The 18,902-nt window shown below is 53.1% G+C and overlaps 1 protein-coding gene across 21 annotated transcripts in view; it reads right to left on the reverse strand.

Annotated features, from left to right (window-relative positions):
• The window catches only part of PTPRS (protein tyrosine phosphatase receptor type S), a 171,214-nt gene that overhangs the window by 97,316 nt on the left and 54,996 nt on the right, over positions 1–18,902 (reverse strand). For all 21 annotated transcript variants that reach the window (XM_054174815.1, XM_054174823.1, XM_054174820.1 and 18 more), the window contains one exon: positions 11,709–11,876. In XM_054174815.1, the coding sequence (XP_054030790.1) occupies positions 11,709–11,796 (88 nt within the window). In that variant the 5' untranslated portion in view covers positions 11,797–11,876. The remainder of the gene's footprint in view (positions 1–11,708; positions 11,877–18,902) is intronic.

Genomic DNA, 18,902 nt, shown 5'->3' on the forward strand with positions numbered 1-18,902 from the left:
CACATTACCCTGCCTGCTGGAGGGGAAGCAGAATCCTTCCTTCTGGTCTATTTATACTGCTGGGCTGCATGGAACTGTGCCTTATCACATGGGAACAGCAGCTAGCATGTAGTCATCCAGGCTCAGCAGGACTTCTCCATTGGTAGGTATGGAAAGGATCAACCTTCCCCCATGGGACAAAGGGATCTGTCACTGCCACAGATCAACCCCAGACAAGGGAAAGGTTCTTGCAGCTGTGCTTTATGCAGGTGTATAGGGCACACACTCATGATATGCACCTACAGGATGCAAACTGCTCTAGAGGACAGGACAGAGAGAGCTGTCCCTATTCTATAGGGAGTGGGATGGGATTCTGGACCACCTTGTCCCTTCCCTCCCTCCCCCAGATAGGAAAACTGGTATCTGATGTGCACACCCCAGGAACCTGTGAGAGCTGTGGTGTGGTGGAAGCCTGGAGCACCATGTGGGCTTCAGTGTAATGAATGAGAAATAAGAGACTAACACTGGGGGTGAAGGGAATTATATTCTGGCAGTAAAGGGCAGCAAACATGCAGGCAGCTGCTGCCCAGCATCAGAACAGGACTTTGCACAAGGCAAGAAAGGATGAAAGAGAGGCAGCACATGGAGTCTGCACATGAGGGACTGTGATGTAGAAGATACTGAGTTAGCTTCTCAAAGCATTCTGTGGCCTCACTCCACAAATATCCCCCCTTGTGCTTTGGTCTCCTCAGCTCTCTCTCTAACCAGCTCAGATGGAAAGGACTCCAGGTGTCCTCACAGCTTCTGTCTCTGCCTGCACCCAGCACAGGGCAGCTGCAGCCTCCCTCCCTGGTACAAATCCAACTGAGGGGCAAAGGAGCAAGCAGGTGGTAATGCAGATGGACCTCTGGCCAGGACTCGCCTTCACCTTCTGGCTCTGCAACACAATGCCAGGAAGAAAGTTGCTCCTTGTGCCCAGCAAGAGCTGAAGCAGACAAGTGGTGATGTCAGGGAAGGTGGCAGCCCTGGGATCAGCTGCTGAAGGGCCAGCAAGCACAGCAGCACATGCAAGGCAGCAGGCCAGGACCCTGGAGATACACAAGTCCTTTCAATCAACTCTACCAACATCTCAATCCATATTTGTCCACAAGTCCTATAACAAGGCATAATAACCCAGAGCAGAGCAACAGCAAGGAACCCAAGCAGCTATCCTGGCAACTTAATGAAGGCCCCTTGTCCATCAATGCCACGACAGCAACCCCAGATTGTTTGCAATCAGAAGCTCAAGGCAGAGAGCTCTGCCTCCCCTTGCCATGTTGATAGGACAGCTTCCACTCCAGTGTGTCATTGATATTGGCATCCTGGAGCAGCTCAGCACACAGCCTGCCTAGAAAAGACACAGCAAGAAAGGCCTCAGCTCTCTATCAACTTCCACTGTGCTGCTTGAGTCACTGAAGGATCAGAGTCTATGGGGGATACCAGAACATGAAAAACCAGCTCCTATGGGACAAGCCTGAAAGAAGAAATCTTAATGAGCAAGGATCCCAACTCCCAGGAGGGGGATGCCAACTTAATATAGCCCAGCAGAGGTCCTGAGCCACTGCAAAGTGACAGCGAAGTCAGCAGCAGCGGGGAAAACAAACTGCTACAAGCTTCTGCATCTCATGGTCTCTCAGAGGCAGAGCAGTGCTGGGAGCCCCAAGGATGTGATCAGGGAGATCAGTTCTGATCCTTGGCTTGGAGATGACACAGGCTTCTGCAGCATGTAACACACAGAGCCAGGTCCCCTGCCTGGCACTGCCTGCCGAGGGGCTGCGGCCCGACCGCAGGTGCACGATCCCCGCCGAGCTTTGCCAGCTTAAGACATGCACCAGGATCTTCTGGGGCTGAAAGGCACAGCAGGTAAATCAGACAGCAGCTGATGACACTCTGCTCTTTTACTCCTGCAAATAAAAGCTGCATTACTTCCACTTACTAGCTCTTGTCTGCTTCTTTATTTCAGGCAAGAGAGGAAGTCTCCTGGTCTGCAGGAGGTGGGCCAGGTACAATTCCCAGAGCACAGAGTCCAGGGCATTTTCAAAAGCTTGCTCATTAGAGTCCAACCTCTGCTAAGAGAAGCTTCAGGAGGGAAGATTAAGACTGGAGATTAGGAAGAAATTCTTGACAGTGAGGGTGGGGAGACACTGGCACAGGTTGCCAGGGAGGTTGTGGCTGCCTCCTCCCTGGAGGTCTTCAAGGTCAGGTTGATGAGCAGAGGCCTAGAGCAGCCTGGGCTGGTGGGAGGTGTCCCTGCCCATGGCAGGGGGCTTGGAACTGGATGATCTTGAAGGTCCCTTCCAAACCAACCTTACCCTGGGTCTTAGCAGTGGATTGTGAGCTTGTGCTGCTCCTCAGGATTGGGACTGGGATGTCAAAGGAGCTCAAGGTGGCAGATCTTGAAAACAAGAACCCAAAACCTCCTGAAGCCGCAGCTAAGGGATGAACATCATCTTTAACAATCATGAACCTTGACTCCTACCACAAGAGCCATCACAATCCCTGTCCCTGACCCACAGCCCTCATCATTCAGATTTGTAGTGGGCACATCAACTCAACAGGAGGAGGAAAAAAACAATGGAAGAATCCAGCAACAGTGCTGAGAAGTGACAGCAGGAACCTAAAACATTCAGCTTTGAGTAACCACTGAGCCAGAAAAAGAGAGCACCACACGAGTGAGAGAGGAATGGAAACATGGAAAAGCAGCAGCAAGGAGCCCTTGATTCTTCTAGAAGGCAGCAGTTGAGGATGTGAGCTTTTGTTTTAGTAGGACATGTCTGTGTTTGACACTTGCCAAGGGATGGCTGTACAGCAGCCCCTCCAGGCAGCAGGGCAGAAGATGCCTTCACCTTGCAGGGGAAGGCAGACCCTCAAGTGGCAGCTCCTGGGAGGAACCATAATTGGCAGATCCTGTAAGTAAAGAGGAGCAGCACAGCACTCATAAAGCAACCAACCGCACAGGAAGCCCTCAAAACCAAACAGATCCTGCCCACAGAGATGGACAAAGAGAAGCAGGAGCTGAAGGACCTTCCTGGCTCCCAGGAGATCTCATCTCCAGGTGATCTTTCATTGTTGAACTGGGGGTGGGGAAAAAAACTAACCTTACACCATCATCTTTTGAGGCATTCCAATCAAAGATGGGTAAGGATTGGTGTGTTAAGAGCACACTCAGGCTCACTGCTGAGTAAATCCCTGAGTTCTACCAGAGGTGAGGAAGGAAGAGGCCACAGCCAAATTAATTTGACTTTGTTAATTAAAAACAAACCACCAAGTTTCATCCTCACCCCACCCTCCTTCCGAGGCTGGCTGAGAGTAGAGGGGGGAAGCGAAGTGGGGGGGGGGGGGGGGAGCTACTCTCATTAATTATGCAGAAAATGCAAAACTATCATCCTCTGAATGAGTTTAAAATAAGGAGAAACCCTTTCAGAATGGGGAGAAATTACTCCCCAAGGCAGCTGAAATTTCTCTTGCAACTTCAAAGGACAATAAATTATTCAGACCGCTCGCACCACTCCGCGCTCTCTCTCCCTCTCTCCCCTTCTCAATTTTATGCTCCTGAGTCAATTAATGGTTTGGAGGACTCAGAAACTTTGTGGAATGCTAAACCAGTCGCAGTTCTTTCTATTTATTGCTTCCCCCCCCCCTTTTTTTCCCTTTCCCAAGCTCTGCTTTTCCTCATGGCCTCAAAAGGCAGCACGCAGGAGTCTGTGCATTACAGAGAGAACCACAGAATCATTAATGCTGGGACAAAAACCTCATCAAGTCCAACGGCCAACCCAACACCACCACGGCCACCAAACCAGGTCCTGAAACTGGTTTTAACCAAGCTGGTGTGAAACAACAATGCTTTGTGTCTACAACATGCAAGATCGTGGAATGGCTCAGGTTGGGAGGGAGCTCAGAGATCAGCTACTCCAACCTGCCCCAACATGAGCAGTGGACTCTGCTGCTCAAGGCCTCATCCAACCGGGCCTTGAACACCCCCAGGGAGGAGGCATTCTCAGCCTTCTGGATAACCTGTTTCTGGTCACCACCCTCATACTGAAGAACTTCTTCCTCAGATCCAGTCCAACCCTGCTCTGCCTCAGCTTCAAACCATTCCCCCTTGTCCTGTCTCTAGACACCCTCAGCAAAAGTCTCTCCGCAGCCTTCCTGAAGGATCCCTTCAGCTACTGGAAGGCAGCTCTAAGGTACCCCCAGAATCTTCTCCTTTCCAGGCTGAAGCACTCCAGCTCCCTCAGCCTGTCCTCACAGCAGAGCTGCTCCAGCCCTTGGATCATCTTCGTGTCCTCTGGGCTCTGCCCAACAGCTGTGTGTCCTCCTTCTGCTGGGGACACCAGAACTGGACACACACTAAAAACTCTCTCTGCAAAGACCCTGTGAGCAGAGGTCCATCCACACCAGACTCCTTCATGTCAGCTGTTTAAAATCATTCATTGCCATATCCCTCTTCAAAGTCTTAGCATTTCTAATGCTGTGTGCTGGCAATCTGCAGGTCTAGGTTAGCTGTGATCTCTTCCACAGTCGTGCTGTCATCTGCTGTGCCCTTGGATGGAACAGGAGGCTCCTCTGCCAAACCTTAACAGGACTGCTTAGAGTGTCCAGTTTGAGAACCCCAACCCAAGACTGAGGCTCATAACACCAGACAACAACGGGGCAAGAGAAGTCCTTGCTCCCAAAAAGCAAACCCAGGCAAGCCAGAGGAGGGAAGGAGGGTGGAGAAGGTGCAGTCCCAGCAAGAGGACATTCCTGACTCCCAGCCCACAGCCCTTCTGCTGCTTAGCTGCACCACAGGCAGCAGATGGCACAAAACGTGACTGTTTTCATGAACTTTAAAAATATTAGAGGCAGCTGCAGTGCTGGGAACATCACAGCTTTCTAAGGTGGGAACTGGGACCAATTATGTTGCAAGAGAACATCCTTGACTGGAGGGGAAGAGTGGCAGAGAGTAAAGAAAAGTGTTCTGTGGAGATTGTGTCTCACAGGCCAGCTCCAGCCCGGATTCCATCCCACGCACGCCGAGCGACGACATTCCTCTGGTTGGGTGTCCTTGAAAAACACTCTGCTTGCCTTCTAAGAATAATATTGGGCTTTCCAGACCACAAAAAGGGTGGGAATAACCTCACAGATTTCCCCTCAGTGACCCAGGAGATTCTTATCCAGTGGGGCTGGAGAAAACACAACCACAGAGACCTTTGCCAGAGAGATGAAAAGCTGCTGTGACCCAGGGGTCTTGGTGAGCTAGCAGAAAGGTCCTATCCTTCCTGCAAGCTTGTGTCTGGCTGAAAAGGACACCCAAACGGGACAGTGACACAGCAAGAAGCACTGCCTTTGTGGCAAAGCCTGAGACCAGAGTCAGAAGGCCTACTTCTGGCCCCCAGGTATGATGACGCCAGGCGTTTCCTCCATCACAAACACTGTCTAGATGACATTTGCACACAAGCTGCTTGTTTACACAACAAGCAGCTGTTCTTTTCCCCTAACTTAGCCATCTAATGAAGCTGAGCAGCAAGAACCTCTGGTTGGGAAAAGATCCTTTACCAGGAGACACCCATGACTGAGTCCCTAACACCCGGAGCTGCTGCTGTCCCCAGGTGCTCCTCAGCAGAGATTAATCGAATAAGCACTGGCAGTGTGGGGCACAGCTGAGACCAGGGAGGTGACAGCCCCTTCTGCCCTCAAGGAACCTCTTTCAAAAGATGATTTATTTCCTCTCCAGGTCCCCTAGAAGACACAAAGTTTCCAATTTGAGTAGTCTAAAAGAAAAGAGTAAGAAAAAAGAAAGACTGAAAAAGGCCACACACAAAAGAATCAAATAGAACTGGGGGGGAAGCAATTGCTGGGTGCAGGCAGGCAAGGCTTAATTTAATCAGGCACTTAAACAAGGTGACACAGAAACTTAATTTGGTGTCCTTGAGTGGGACAACAACCAGTCCAGAACCCTCAGCAACCACAGGCTGGATCACAGCTGGCAGACAGAGGAGGCAGCAAAGGGAAGAGCACACCAGAAACAAGGACAGCAAGGTGGCTTCTTGCCTGCAACTGCTGCGTGGGGAACACAAGCAGCAAGTGGAGCCAGAGGAATGAAGCTGCAATCTGCCCTCTGGAGGAGGCAATTCAGGTGCTGCCTCCTCCTGCACACCCTTAGCCTTCACTCACTGAAGGAACCATGTGCAACAGCAAGTAGAAACTCCACCACCTTCCAGCTGACCACACAACCTCCTGTACGGCCCCACCTTAACGTCTGCCAGCCCCTCAGCCCCTGCCCACTGAGGGGAAAAACCCTTTCTGCAGCATGCCTGCAGCTCCTCATCCCCAGCAGGTGCACTGTCATGGACCAGAGCTGCTTGTGGGGCAGTTCAGCCCCCAGCACACTTCAACATCTTCCTTCTCTCAGGACAGAGCTGCTGCACTGTCACAAAGAAGTGTGAAACACTTCAAAGTGGAGCAGCTTTCTCCCACAGTGGCGATTCACATCCCACTGATGTCTCTGCACACGTCTATCAGCTCCTCAGATGGAGCCACCTTGCTTCTTCCTACCATCTCTCTGACAGCTGCTGTCTTGGCCAAAAACAGATCCAAGCCAGGACCTCCAGACCTAAGAGCTGTGAGCTCTGCTGCAGAGGCTAATCCTCCGTGGATAAGAGCCCAGGAAGGACCATTCAGAGGAGAAGGCTCAGGTCCAGTGGCTGTGATCTGGATCTCAGCAAGAGCAGCCACACAGCCAGCCAGCAGCTCCCACACCTCACACCCCGGAGCAGGCACCTTCCACAAACCTCTTCTCACTGCAGCAGCTCCCAAAACACAGCTCTGCTTTGCCAGCCTGAGCGTGGACCTCCACCAGCTCCGCTCCCAGCCCACCACACAGGTTTGCCATCCTCTCTGCGAGCCCCACAGGCCTGGTGCAGCCCTTGCTGCCATCTGCTGCCAACCTCCAGGGATGCTCCGAGTGCCCTCCACACACACGAGGCTGGCATGAATCAGTTGTGCTCTGCACAGGAACGCTGGAGCAAGGGCCATGGGAAAGCAGGGGAGGCCAGGGCAATGCATCATCACAGGGGCTTTATTTCAGAGAATCAATAAGGCTGGAAAAGACCTCAGAGATCATCAAGTCCAAGCTGTCACCCAACACCTCCTGACAACTAAACCATGGCTCCAAGGGCCATGGCCAAGCCTTTTTTGAACACCTCCAGGGATGGTGACTCCACCACCTCCCTGGGCAGCACATTCCAATGACCAATTCCTCTTTCTGGGAAGAACTTTCTCCTCACCTCCAACCTAAACTTCCCCTGGCACAGCTTGAGACTGTGTCCTCTTGTTCTAGTGCTGGTTGCCTGGGAGAAGAGACCAAGCCCCACCTGGCTACAACCTCCCTTCAGGTAGTTGTGGACAGCAATAAGGTCTCCCCTGAGCCTCCTCTTCTCCAGGCTAAGCAACCCCAGCTCCCTCAGCCTCACAGGGCTGTGCCCCAGACCTCTCCCCAGCCTCGCTGCCCTTCTCTGGACACATTCAAGTGTCTCAATATCCTTCTTATATTGAGGGGCCCAGAGCTGGACACAGCACTCAAGGTGTGGCCTAACCAGTGCTGAGTACAATTGCAATTTAGATTCAATTATTTATGGTAATACTTCAGAGTGTGCTAGGGAGGCTTCTCTAACGTGATTTAGGAAGGGAAGGAAATCTAAGCCCTAAGTAATGTTCATTGCTGCATCTGTTATTAAATCTTTGCTGGGGTGGAGAGAGCCACATGCCAGCCTCCTGTGTATGCAAAGCATCAATTAGCAAAGCACTATTGTAAAATGCAAAAGGTTTAATCAATGGTGGTGGTGGTGGAAATCCACTTGAAAGCAGCCAGCATGCTGGCACATTTCTGTACAGGAAGGAGATGCTTTATCTGCAGCTGAGGAGCACTTAGAGTGGGCAAGGTTGTTACTTCGGGTGGCACAGCAGGGCAGGGCAGGAGTAGCTGACCACTGTCCTGAGCCCAAAAGGCAGCACAGGCAGGACACATCTCACCCAGCTCCAGCCAGAGATGGGACTCCTTCTTGTGCATGCACAAAATGAGGAGTTTTAATGTGCTTGCTGCAGAGGTTTTCTGGCTGGAGCTGGATGTGTGACCAGGGGATGGCAAGGCTTGGTTCTGTGCCCAGATACATGAGGGATTTGGGAAGCTATTCCCCTGCCCAGACCCATACCCAGACCTCATCCCTCTGGGCTGTGTGATTTTCCCTCAGCTGGAAGGGGCACAAGATCCGCCCTCTTGTGCAGCACACTGCTGCACAGCTCTTGGGGAAGGCTTCCCCTAGGCCACTGCAGGGAGGGCAATGAACATTACTGCCACAACCAGCCGAGTCCCTAACAAAATGATAGCAACTTCCACGGAACCAGAGGTGAAAACAATCCTGGAGTAGGCAATTCCCAGATCTGTGGCTGCCCTTGCCCATGCAGAAGAAACAAAGGAAGTGTCCACATGCAACAGAAGCAGAAGAGGAGAGAGGTCTGCCTCATACCTTGCCATTATTATCCTCTTCAGCTTCACATGGAAGAGCAGCAGGCAGAAAGCAGTGTGGAGCTTTGGTTTTTTAATTTAAATAGCAGTTGCCTTTAAATAGAATGTTCCTGCTGTAGAAAGATTCAAATCACTGCCTGAGATCAATTAGCCTAGGAAACAAGGCAAGGATTTTAATGGTCCTTTGATTGCAGAGGCCGCAGCTCCTCCAGAGCTGCCCTGGCAGAGGCAAGTTCAGGCTCTCAGGCCCACGCTCTGCTGCAAGAGGAGCTGCTCCCCCGCCAAGCTCCAAGAGCCAACGTCCTGGGGGGGTTCCTACCTGTGGCGTGGGCTTCCCACCCTGGGGCTCCAGGGCCTTGGCAGCCCCTCTGGTGAATTGGGGCAGGAAATGGGGTCAGCAGGCGCCAGCCAAATGGAAGCTGGCCAAGGGATTACGCGAGAGGCAGAGTGACAGCGCCCAGGGCCATCTGATGGGAGAGGACTTTGTCAGAACAGAGTGACAGCTCCTCACACAGCCCCTGCAGTTGTGACACACAAAGCTGTTTGCTGTTGGCATGCCTCAGTGGGGAGCACTGCAGACCAGCTCGGATCCTGCTGACTCGCCAGGCTGAACGCAGCAGCCCCTCCAAAGAAAGGAGACATCAGCCAGGCAGGGAGCAACAGCCACAGGGGAATTACAGCTGGGACCTAATGGGCATCAGCCCCAAGGGCAGACAGGTCAGGGAGATGTTGGCTTGCTCTACAGGTTAGGAGAGGAGGCAATGCCTGGCCCAGCATCATCGACATGAGAAGCAGGTAGGGGCAATCCTGCCTTGGACCTGTGAGCAGCAAGAAGAGAAGCACAAAACCTCCCAGTTCAGGATCCAAGGACACTGCAGAACTACAGGAGAAAGAAACTTGGCTGCTAGCAGCAAGGTGTCTGCAAAGCAGTGACAGATTTCAGCAGGGCTTGGGCCACACAACTGGTACCTTCTGTGTCTGATCAGCTGAAGCCCTTCCTGGGGGCACACTTCCACCACCTCCCCTTCGTGGCAGCCAGGGGAGGATGACCCAGCTCTGCTGGAATCTTGGAGCAAATCTTGCCCCACAAGGACAGGCAAGATCCTGGCTCCTTCCCAGGAAAACCAAACCCCCAGAAAAACTGAAGCCAGGCAGCCTTCATGCTGCAAAGTGTCCACCCCAGCACTGAGCACACAGGGCTTGGAGGAGACTTGAGCAGAAAAAAGGAGCCCAGTTTTCAGAGGCGCTCAGACGTCACAGCAGATGAATCAGGGCTCTGCTCACACAGAGGCTCCTGCACACACATGAACCCTCCATCTGTGCCTACAAAGCTGCATTGCTTGCTTTGAAAGCAAGAGGACAAAAGGATTTGGCCAGCAAACCAGTGGCAAGAATGGGACCCTGGAGCCCTGACACTGGATTTGCCACTGTAAGCATCCCCTCCCCTCCTGCCTCTGTTGCACAAAGGGCCAGCAACGGAGATTTCTGCTTGCAGTCCCCTGCTTTGTAGCCAGCAGCTTGCCTACCCCCAGTGCCCAATTTCACCAGCCAAGAAGGCCTCCCTGAGCCCAGGTGGAACACAGCAGCCAGCATCAACCATCCATCCTGGGTGCTTATAAAGAACCTACAAGAGCAGTCACTGCAACATCCAAGCAGGACCCTGGAGGAACACCTGGGCAAAAGTCTCACACCAGGCTCCTCACTGCCAAACACCACACTGCTCCTGCTGCTCGAGGCAGGCAGCTCAAAGGGAAGCTGGGACACACCACCAGCACCATCTGAGGTGAGGCTCACTGACCCACAGCTACACACCAAAAAAGTGGTTCTGTAGTGAGCCTCCTGCAGCCCAGCTCACTCCTCAGGATCATTAAATGAGAAAGAACAAAAGCAGACCTCCTCCTCCTGCACAGGAACATTCCTCCCTGCAAAGAGAGGCTGAGCACAAACAGAACAAAACCCAGGAGTGAAGCAAGGGCAAATCTATCCTCCCTCACCCAGTGCAGAGAGGAGAGAAGGCACCATTCAAAGCAAATGCCCCAGCACCCAGAGGTTGAGGATCTGTTCAATCCCTGCTGACCACATCGTCTTAATAACCCCTGATAACGAAGCGATTACCTTAAAAGCTGTCAAGGGCTATGCTGACCAGAGCAGCCCTCACCAGCTTCAAGCAGCTTTGCTGGGGTGGGGAAAAAAAGTCATAATTCAATCAGCTTGGAAAAGTCTATTCCCCACTGATCCCCAGTGATCAGCCTTCATGTTGAAGGAACATTACATTCAAGTCGCTGAAGATTTTCTCTCCTGCTCTGGTTTGGCCTTTTTTGTGTGGGTTTTTTTCCCACCCCCCCTCCTCTTTTCATTTTTTTAAAGCAAGGATTGAAAGGCAGCAAAGATAAAAACTGTGTTAAACTGGAACTGGTTCACTTGGGGGATGGAGAAACATAATACCCTGCCTTCAGATGCTGTTTTGAATCCAGCCCCAGCAAGGAACATGACAACGGTCACTAGTGTCTGACAGAGGCATGAAAGGCAGGAGCAGGAGAGGACAATATGGGCCAGCTGGGGGGAGAGGGGGCCAGCAGAAGGGGGAGGATGGCTCCAGCAAGAGCTGTCACACAGTTCCCTCCCCTTCTCTCCACCTCTCTGGTAGCCTTAGGGGCAACCTGGGATTCAAAGCCAGATGTAAGGACCTGGCAGCCTCTGCTTCCCTCTAAGGCAGGACTGGGAACAGCCCAAAGGCACCGGTGGAAAGCTAAAGATGTTGGACAATGAAACCAGATGCCAGGTACTGAGCACTTCAGTGCTGAATAGGAGAGGAGGATACTTGGCTGGCTTTAAGCACTAAAGCCTTCTCCTGCTGCTCTTCTCCAAGGGAGGTGAAGCATGGACAGAACAAGGGGCAACAGCACCAACAGCAACCCAAGAGGTTTCACTTGAACTTAAGGGGGAACTTCTTTGGTGTGAGGGTGCTGGAGCTCTGCAGCAGGCTGCCCAAAGAGGTTGTGGAGTCTCCTCTGGAGAGCTTCCAAAGCCCCCTGGATGTGTTCCTGTGTGACCTGATCTAGGTGAAGCAGCATTAGCAGGGGGGGTTGGACTGCATGACCCCCAGAGGTTCCTTCCAGCCCCTACCATTCTGTGATTCTATAGGAGGGGAAAAAAAGAGGAGGAGGGAAGAGCAGGGACTTACTTTCAGCCACACAGCCTACGAGCAGCACGGAGAGGAGGTTCACGAGGGAGACCAGCGAAGACATCCCAGGGCTGGGAAGGATCCTCATCCTCTGCAGTGGCCTTCAGCCCCAGCCGGGAAGGCTCCGGGTCAGTAGCACTCACGGCGTCACCCCAGCGCTGTCAGCACCTGCGGAGGCACAGAGGGCAGAGCGCTCAGGGGCAGGCAGGAGGGCAGCACACGGCAGGGGACAGGGCAGCTGCCCAGCGTGGCGGCAGGGTCCCAACAAAGCCATTGCTGCGCACAGCCCTTGTGTGGGGAGGGGGGGAGCAGGCAGTCCTTAGCCTTGATGCCACCAAGGACCTGGCCAGCTCCATCAGCAAGCAGTGGGGAGGGGACAGGGCCAGGCTGCTCCCTGCCTCGGTGGATTTCCCTGCACACCCTCACAGCAAGGGAGGGAACGGAGCAAGGTAGGGGAGCGTGAGCAGGAGGCAGCAACTGTGCAGAGCCTGTGTTTAAAGTTGAGCCCCCCCTGGCTTCCCTCTCCTCCCCAGCACAGGAGGAAGGCAGCGCTGGCCGAGCAGCACAGGAGCAATGAGGTGTGAAGGGATCTGACCCGACAGGGCCCAGGGACCCTCTTAAAGGGCAATTTTTCCACAAAAGCGTAGGGAGGGCGAAGAAAAACTGAAGCCTCACATGTGAAATACCCAGGAATGAAGAAAAAAAACCCCAATCCTGCCCAAGAGGGAAGATGAAGCAGGAGATGTCTCCCCTGTGTCCCCTTTTGTTGGCTGAGGATCCAAGCTACCGGGGCAGGGATTTGGTTCGTGCCCAGGCAGGCTCTGCCTTGTGCAGCACTCACCCCAGCACAGCCAGCCTGCCCCTCAGCCCTGGGAGCAGAGTAGGTGCCCCAGAGCCCCTCTTGCAAGGCAGGTGCAAACCGCTGGCTCTTGCAGGCTTCTTACCACAGCTGGGATTACAGCAACTACTCTGCATGTCTGAGAGGCCCTACCCAGCTTGGTGCCTTAGTTTCCCCACCTGCAACACTCAGGGGAACCACATTACTGAGCTAACACAGCACTGAAAGAGACAAAACCCGGAGCACAGGGGACCACAGCTGATCCTGACGGATCTAAAGGCACAGCAAGGAAACACAACCTCCAAAGGACACAGGAGAGATTTTCTCCTGGCTGCTTCTGCCCTGGACATGGCAGAAGGCTTCAGGATAGCACCAGCACATTAGCAGGGCTGTGAGAGGGGGCAGCAAGCTCAGCACCAGCCGGCTCCCCTCACCCTGCCTGCACATTTCCATGGAGACAACTCCTGGCTCCAAAGGGAGATGCCTGCTTATGGCTTTATCCTGATCCCTCTGCAAAGCTGGAATGGCATTAAGGGAGCTGTATTCTTAGCAACAACCCCAGTCCTGTGTGTCAATATCAGTAAATGCTTCATCCAGTGATAGAGGAGAGGAGCTTTGCCCCAGAAGGGCTGAAAACAGAGGCAGAACTGTAGCTCCAACCTCCTCGTAGGGCTGGCAGCGCGAGCTTCCTCCCTCAGGCAGACCCTGAGCAGCAAATAATGGCTGGAGTTGTGTGAAGGATGCTCTCAGATCTGTGCAGATTCCTTCCTGCTATCAGTTACCCCAATTAAAAAAATCAAACCCAGGGTTTATCACCTTTTGGAAAAGAGCCAGGTAGGAGATATTGTACAGGGATCAAAGGCTTTGAAAGGACTGAGGGGATGACAGGGACCAGGCTGCTTAAGCCTTCTGACAGACATCAGGGCATGAGACCATCGGGGCAGGCAGTGTGAAGGGGCATTTTAATCTTTTTCTGTCCCATTAACTCTCCAAGGCTGAAGTGTAGAGAATTAAAAGACAAGCCAGGATAAACAAGAAGTCCCCACATGTACTCAGGCCCTAAAGAGCAACTTTTCAGAGAGAGGCTCAGGACTTGCACTTTGAGGATTACAAAGCCTCTGCTGTGTGCTCTGTGCTCGTCTCGACGCATCGTGCTTCAGTGCTGGCTTCTGAAAACTGAGCACAAATGCTGATACTCACCCAAATAACAACAACAAAAAAAGATTAAAAACCACCCTGGATTAGACCACTGGGAATCTCTTCAAATGTTTGTTCTAGACACACTTAAGAGAAACACAGAGAGGCTGCAGCCAGACTCCGTGCAGGGTTCGCAGGGTTCCAGGGCGCAGCACAACGCGTTGGGGTTTCTTTTGTTGCTGTCAGAGGCCAGCAGAGGCTGGGAACATCATGAATAGCTGTGATGGGAACTGTTAATTAAACTGGGGAAGTGGTAGCAATGCCAGCACAACAAATGGAACCATGCTGCTGTTTGCTGGCTCTCCCTTCTCCCTGCTTCAATCACACAGCTCCCAGTCCCCACCAGTGAGGCTGGAGAGGGAGAGGGCAGGAGACAGCGACAGCAAGAAACCCTCCCAACCATTCCAGCTCTCTACATTCAAACAAAACAATCAGGGCCAGCTTGGCCAGCCTTTCAGAAACTCTTGGTTTGCTTTATCAGAGCCTCAGCAAATGCCACCAAACATCTCCTTGAGCCTTGTCTGCTCTCCAAATGTGGCACCAGCTACCTTCCACAGCTCGGAGCAGCCCTCCCCGTGCAGCACGCCCCTCAAGTCCCCCCCTGATGACAGAGCTGAATGCAGGCATGTCAGGGAAATGTTCCACCTCCTCCCAAGAGAGGAGCCTGGCAGCTCTGCTCTCCCACATTGAGCACAGCTTTTCATGCCATGTAATGGGCTCAGATGGGGAAGGTCTGGTAAAGGGGATACAGCAACAGCTCCAAGATTAGAGAAGGAGATGCCAGAGGGTGACACTTCCGCTCCGGTGCTAATGTGCTTCCCGAGCCCTTGACAGAGACAGAAAGTGCTGGCAGAGATATTAGGACATGTCAGCTTCAATCCAGCTACTCATCCTTCAGAGCAGGTACATCACTGCCTGTCTCCCCCCAGACAAGGGGTTTTCAGGACAGCGAGATGCGCACCCACCTGGCTCCCCTGCAGACATGGGGGAGAGACTGGGGGGCAGGAGCTTTGCTCTGCTTTTGTGTTGGCAGCCTGGCAACAGGGAGGCTGCAAACAGCCTCTCACCCATTGCATGATCCCTGCCTGCAGAACAGGCAATGTTTGGCAACCCAGCTGCCATGCAACAAGGCTCTCCTGCCCTTCTGGAGGTGCTGAAACCCAGGGGGAATTGCTCTGCTGAGTGCTCAAATCACAACAGCTCTATCACCCATCCTCTCCACGCCTCTGTGTGCACAGCTTACCTTGCCTGTGCTCTTGGAAGCAGCTTTGCATCCCTCCTGCCTCTCTGCTGAGCACCCAGCCAAGCTCCTGGCACCACACAAGTAAACATAATGGCAGGTTTCCTGTGCTGCTCCACAGACCTGCAAACCCTCACTAAATTCTCTGGCACAGGATCCCCTGCAACAGAAGCAAACCACCTAATAGAGCTCAAGCCTTGCTAAAGAATGCAATTAAGTGAAGCCGTGGCCCCCAGTGGGGTCAGATTTGTGCTAGATATGGTCACATTTCAGGAATAAGATTAATTCTTACAGTAAAAGAGCTCCTGTAAGGCATTCATTCTCGTGCTCTGCTTGATCTCTAGCTCTAAGCATGTCCATGTCTTCATCTTGTAAGCCCCAACCGCAGGATCAGGAAGGGTATTATTAGAAATGATAAAACTGAGAAGTGCTTTTGCAAGGAGCAGCTCTCTCATTGTGGCTCCTCCAGCCAGCAGCAAGCAGCCAGGGATCTTGAGGGACCCAAGGGTGCTAGGCACAAAGGGTGAGATGCTCAGAAGCACCTACATTGCTTAAGAGCTTAAGTTCCATTGAGAGTCAAAGGGACTTAACCTAAGCCGCTAAGATGCTTTTGAAGATTTTCCTCCCAGCAGCTCCTGTTTCAGAGGGTGCTGGACACCAACTCCCTTAAGCTACTTTGGGTAGCCAAGGGGATAGAAGAGGACAGGGCTTTATCTCGAGACCAGTTTGGCCAGCTTGGGCTCTGCTGCTTCAAGAGGGAGCCCTGGGGGAAATGCTGCTAAAAAGGAGGGGGCTGCAGACACTGGGGTGGGTCAGAGCTTTGCAGGTATTTTGCCATAGGTTACCTTTTTTTTGTCTTAGCCCTCATGGAGCCAGTGATTGAAAGGTTTGCTCTGCATTTGAAACAATCCTGGAGGGAGGGATCTTGCCTGCATTCCACATTTCTCAAGAGTATAACAACCTGGGGAAAAAGCCACCCAGAAGAAAATGGCATTTGGGCTCCTCTGCTGTTTCCCCTCCATGAGGGAAGGAGAAAGGCAATTTTAAAGAAATGCTCTGTAAGAAAACCCAAAAAAAAAGTAAGTTCCACACAGATCTAGCAGATGATTAAACATCTTCATTTCCAGCTGCTGCTGAGGGAGAATGACTCCCATTAGACAAATCAATCGAAGCAAACACCTTGCAGGCAGAGGGCTGCACCGAGGGCTCTGTTCCCTCCAGCAGCACCAGCTCGGTTTGTGCTGCGTATTACCAAAGGTCACCGGGTCACTTCATTTCCTCCCAGCAACCTCTTTAAAGAGAGAAAGAAAAGCTTTTAGCACAACCACTCGCTCCTTTGTCACCTCCCCTGGGCAGGGGAGAGATGAAATTCTAATTTGCCACCTCACGTTTCTGTCTTGCTCCTCTCCAACAGCCTGCCCTGGGCAAACCCAACCCTGCCAGGGCCGAGATGGGGATGGCAGTGCTGCTGCCTCATGAAATGTGGGCAAGCTGCCTGCCGGACCTGGCCTGAGACCCTCCCATGGGACCTTCCCCACGGGTGCTGGGGAGCAAGGAGATGCCACCAGGCAAGCCCTGGAAGCCCACGTGGGCCATGGCTCCACACTCAGGTTGCTTTGCTGGCAAGCATTAGGCTCTTCTCCTGGGGAAACAGAGCATGAAGAGATGAGCTTCAAAGTCCACGTTCCTGACACTCATTCCCCCTTCCCCACCCACTGATGTGCTGACCAGCTAGGCCCTGTTTAAGGGGAAGGGGGGCAGGGAGACATCACAACCATCATGGATCCCTATCAGGCACTGGAAAGCTGCTGTCAGGGCAGAGAAGGAGATGCTGCTGAGGCCTCTGCTCCAAAAGCAGCCCCTCAAACCCTGGTTAGACAGGAGAGGCCCTGGGGAAGCTGACCCAGAGAGCAGGGTCTGCACACAAGAGCAGCATTGGTGCTGCTCACAGAGCTAGCTCAGGGGAGAGAAAACCCAAACCTGCAGGCACAAACCCAAAATGCTGAACATCCCAGTGCCAGACTCAGGCACATCCCTGCCCCACACTGGGAGATTCCTAACGCTCTGCAGACCTCCCTGTCCCCGCTGAACCACCCAAAATGGCTTTGCCATCTGGGCCACTTCATCTCAGCAAAGATGCCTCATATGTGGGAGCCTGTGGCTGCTCCAAGGACAGCCTCTGCTGGGGCACATGGGACAGGGATATTCTTGTCCCCCACAGCACCCACCTTCCCCATGGCACTGCAAACACCTTCATGCAACAAATACAACCCCACCCACCAGTGAAGCTCACCTCAAGGCCATCTGGTGGCTTTGGGTGCCCAGCTCCAAGAGCTCTGCAGAAAGGATTGATCACAAAAGATGCCTGAAGGTTTGCAGCTGGAGCAGGGCAGAATTAGGTTGGACATCAGGAGGAAGTTCTGCACAGTGAGGGTGGTGCCACACTGCAACAGGTTGCCCAGAGATGTGGTTGAAGCCCCATCCCTGGAGACATTCCAAAGCAGATTTGATGTAGCCCTGGGCAGCCTGGTTTAGCTGGAGGGGTCCCTGTTGCCTGCAGGGAGGTTGGACAAGATGCCCTTCAAGGGTCCCTTCCAGCTCGATGCATTCTGTGAATGGTGCCTGGAAAATGAGCTGCTGGAGCATTTCCACACCAGTCCCTTCCCCTCCAAAGCTGCTGGCCACACTTCCTCCTCTACACTCCAGCGCAGCTCCCCAGCCCACTTCAAAACACAGGCCATGGTCTTGGCACACACAATTAGAGCAGGCAGCAGAGATCCTTCAGAGCTAAGCAGGACTGTTTATCTAGCAGGGACTTACTTAGATCTTAGAAAAAAATATTTACAAGAAAGAGGCAGAGTAGTATCTTCAGTGGGGAAACAAACACAGATGGAGAAGAAAGAGCTTTGATCAGGGCTGTCTCGGTCCTGTATGCTGCTTTTCATCCCCAGATCTCCAAGTGCTTTGATATGACAGAGTTATCCTTTTTTACAATGTGGGAAACACTCAGACAGCACTCTGAGCATGAAGTCATGATGCCTTTCACAGGCTTTGCACACACACACACACACACACAAACACACTCACTCTTTTTTTCCTTCCTGAGGCATTCCTGGTCCTCTCAAAGTGCCCAGAACTGTCCCCAGGGGATGGATATAGTGCAGCACAGTGGGTGCTGGAAGAAATGCTACCTTCCTGTCCCAGGGCATGATGGCATGGGGAGGGTTAAGCCATGGTCACTGCAGAAGAAATGAGACAGGAGAGCTCCAGGTTGGGTTCCAATGGTCAGGAGAAAACAATGTCCCCCCAGCCCCAATGCTCCCTGCAGTGATGCCTCTGCCGTGGCTGGGAGCGTTCAGCAGGTGCACAGAGGGGACACTGCTGCAGCCACAGTAAGCAGCACCGAGGAGGAAGAGGAGGAAGAGGAGGAAGCACAGCTCCTGGCTGGGCTGCACGCTTGTTAAGCCCAAGCCTAGTCATGCTGTGGGGTGTTGCAGCCACAGCCTGGGGAGGACCCTAAAGGACCACCCCTGCTGCAGTGAGACAGCTAACAGGCTGTGCTGGTGGCACTGCCAGGGCACCACCAGTGAGAGGGCAACAAAAAATGCCAGGAGCACATTCCTGGGCCCAGCACAGAGCTGGGATGAAGGTGTGGGCTTCTCCTCTGCCTCTGAGCATGCAGGGCAGGAGCTGGGCTGCACAAAGACACAAGGCAGGGAAGAATTGGACCCAGAGCTATATTCCCCTCTGCCTCCCCCCATCCCCTATCCCTTTCCCCTCTGTCTCCCCCCATCCCCTTCTCCTCCCTCCCCCCCAAACAGCCACCAGCCTTCAGCTCTCCCACCAAAGCACCGCAGCTCTGCGCCGAGCGCCTGGCAGCAGCAACCATCGCCGACCACACTTCCTTCTGGTTCAGGAG

The sequence above is a fragment of the Dryobates pubescens genome, chromosome 31 (genome assembly GCF_014839835.1).
Source record: "Dryobates pubescens isolate bDryPub1 chromosome 31, bDryPub1.pri, whole genome shotgun sequence".
NCBI classification, from domain to species: Eukaryota; Metazoa; Chordata; class Aves; order Piciformes; family Picidae; genus Dryobates; species Dryobates pubescens.